This window comes from Nicotiana sylvestris, chromosome 7 (genome assembly GCF_000393655.2).
Source record: "Nicotiana sylvestris chromosome 7, ASM39365v2, whole genome shotgun sequence".
NCBI classification, from domain to species: Eukaryota; Viridiplantae; Streptophyta; class Magnoliopsida; order Solanales; family Solanaceae; genus Nicotiana; species Nicotiana sylvestris.
The window spans coordinates 124,589,460-124,592,113 of record NC_091063.1 but is presented as its reverse complement, the minus strand read 5'-3'; the positions used below and the strand labels follow the sequence as shown (position 1 = coordinate 124,592,113).

General features: G+C 41.7%; 1 protein-coding gene across 1 annotated transcript; it reads right to left on the bottom strand.

Moving 5' to 3' along the window:
- Nucleotides 1–212: 212 nt before the first annotated feature.
- Nucleotides 213–1,588, bottom strand: LOC138873730 (uncharacterized). The gene is made up of 2 exons (XM_070152207.1): nt 1,251–1,588; nt 213–1,164 (listed from the first exon to the last, which is right to left on the bottom strand). Exons 1-2 carry the CDS (start codon nt 1,586–1,588, stop codon nt 213–215), a joined length of 1,290 nt encoding a protein of 429 aa, XP_070008308.1.
- Between the last annotated feature and the right edge of the window lie 1,066 nt (nt 1,589–2,654).

The following is a 2,654-nucleotide window of genomic DNA, read 5'->3' as shown; positions in this document are numbered from 1 at the left end:
ACCTCATTGTCATATTTCTCTTTTAACTGTTTAACCATGTGCGCTTGTTCCTTCGCATTCTTAGCCAATTTTGTTCGAGCCTTTGCTAGTTCACCCTATGACTTGTTCAGATCAAAACCATACTCACTCACCTTCCGCCTAAGGTTACCTATAAGCTTTCCATATTTTGCACTTCTAGCAGGATTTTCAGTTGCAATTTTCATTTCCTGAATTTAGGCTCGAAGGGCGTCATTTTCCTTGGCTATCTCTTTCTTCTCACCCTCATCTGCGGCGGCTTGCAAACTATTCTCAAATTTAAGATTCTTGACTTGCTTTTCTAGCTTGCTTATGGTATCCCTATATTCATTTTCTTTGGCCAACCAATCCCATTGCGCATGTGATGCCTCGACATATTCTTGAAGACGGGGTCTTTTGGTTGGTCTCCCAAACTCAACACTTCTTTGGTACCATGCGAGGTAACCGTGTGAGACTTCACCCTTGGATAGATCACACACTTGGGTGCTTGCTGTCAAGTACTGACACTTGCTCCAGATCTGGAAAACTGTTGCTTCATGAAATTGACCGTTAGAACCAATCTCGACTACCTGAGTACTAAGGTCTTCATCCTTTGAAACTTTTTGAAATCTCCCCAGCTGCCTCAAAACCCGGTTTGGGGCATAAGGATGGATACTTCTGAGACCCATCAGGAGGAGGTGAGGCCCGGTAGTTGGCATGTATATGATTTCATCTATAGGAAGCCACCCGAACGTCCATTCTATTTGATTTGCAGTGACGGAATGGAGACACGATATCCATTTTGTGACCCCTTCTGGCATGCTAAACCCGTCGACCCTTGTATAAAACTCCTCTATGCAGCTTTTCTCTGTCGACCCATAGTTCAGGTATTGACGACGATGACATAGATGTTCAATCATCCACATTTGTAGCAACAAGTTGCACCCTTCAAAAAAGTCTCCTCTAGCTTTGCAGGCTGTGATAGCGCGGAAGATTTCAGACACTATCGTGGGTGCGAGGGTGCTTTTGGCCTGAGTAAGCAAAGTGCTGACAACCCCAGCTATCCATGTATCGATATTCCCGTCTTTCCTGGGAAACACTAGAAGACCTAAGAATACCACCATAAAAGCAAAGCACCTGTGTTCTTCCCATTTGAGGAAATTCCCTTTGCTGCAAATTTTGCTTTCTGGATTGTTAAACCCCCCTATGTGTCTTTATCGCTGGTATATAAACTGCAGAGTAGAAAAACCAGCTACCAAATCTGGGTAATGGACCCCCTGCTTATCTTTAAGAAATCTAGGAACGTGTGTGCAGCGATGACTCTTGGAGCAATCAAATACTTGTGTCTTAGAGGAGCTTCAGTGCTCCCAATATATCCAGCTATTTCTTCCAGAGTGGGTGTGAGTTCAAAATCCGAGAAATGAAACACGTTGTGAGCTGGGTCCCAAAATGTAACCAGTGCCTTTATTATGTCTCCTATAGGCTTGATCTTCAATAACCCGATGAGACCTCCCAAGTAGCGATTGACCTTATCTTGTCCTGATTCACCTAGATCTTCCCACCACATATACAGCTCCAAAGGAATCTTGTTCATGACTGTTATTGACAAATTTTGACTCGTGCTCATTCTGCACATTTATTAAGGTGAATTAATTAAGTAAGATTATGACTCATTTGACTCAAGAAAAGTTAAGACTATTTTTTTCCAAATTATTATTTCAAAAATAAAACCCGACATTGCCAATACGGCCTTTCAATACTTCGGGGGAGAAGATTTTAAGGTTGTGCTTGCTAACCGGCCAAAAATTTGAAAAAGAGACCAAATGTAGCTGTTCTTGCAAAAACAGTCTTCCAGCGTCCTTTTGGGGACATTCGACTATTTTTGAAAATAATGGCATCACCTTACTTATTTACAACAAAGCGATAAAATTTTGGTTCTTTTGGGCTATTTTTGCAAAAAGGAAGTTGGACCCAATGGGGGTTGCCTACGTATCCCACATCCGGTGGGAATCAAACGGGCGTAGTTCGGGCAGTTTTGAAAAAACAAAAAACAACTATATTTTTTTAAAACAAATATTTTCCTTTTCCCCTTTTTCAAAATTCCGGCAGAGTTTCAGTATATTTTGGACATCGGTTTTTCAAAAGCAGGCAATTATCTCTCTTAGCCCTCACATTGACTTTCTTCTTCTCAGCCTTTCTCCTATTATTCGATAAGTCAGTCAACATGCAAATCCAAAGCAAATAAATGCGCAAGTAGCGAGTCGGATGCATCAGGATGGTCTTTTCATTTCGGGTACACCTGTCTTAGACAGACCCAACCCCTATGTTGAGTCTCCAAAGTCAAATGCACATGATGAAAACAAACATTCCTACTCGGGATCCGGCATGAGGTTGAGTTATTCTAAGTATAAAACCTGGGTATACTGCTCTAGACTTGTGCACCCGAGCGGACAAAAGGCCATCCGGCTTTGTAACTTGTCCGATCCTCTTTCTAATTTAAGGTATGACACTAACAGAAGAGGAGTCACGCCAACGTGCACATCCCCGAAGAAGAGAAGAGAAGGGTTTCGTAGCAATTTATATACAGTTCAAATAGTATCAAAGCGGTAAAAAACAACATTTAGCACATTAGGCCCAAACACGTAAAAATCCGATAATAA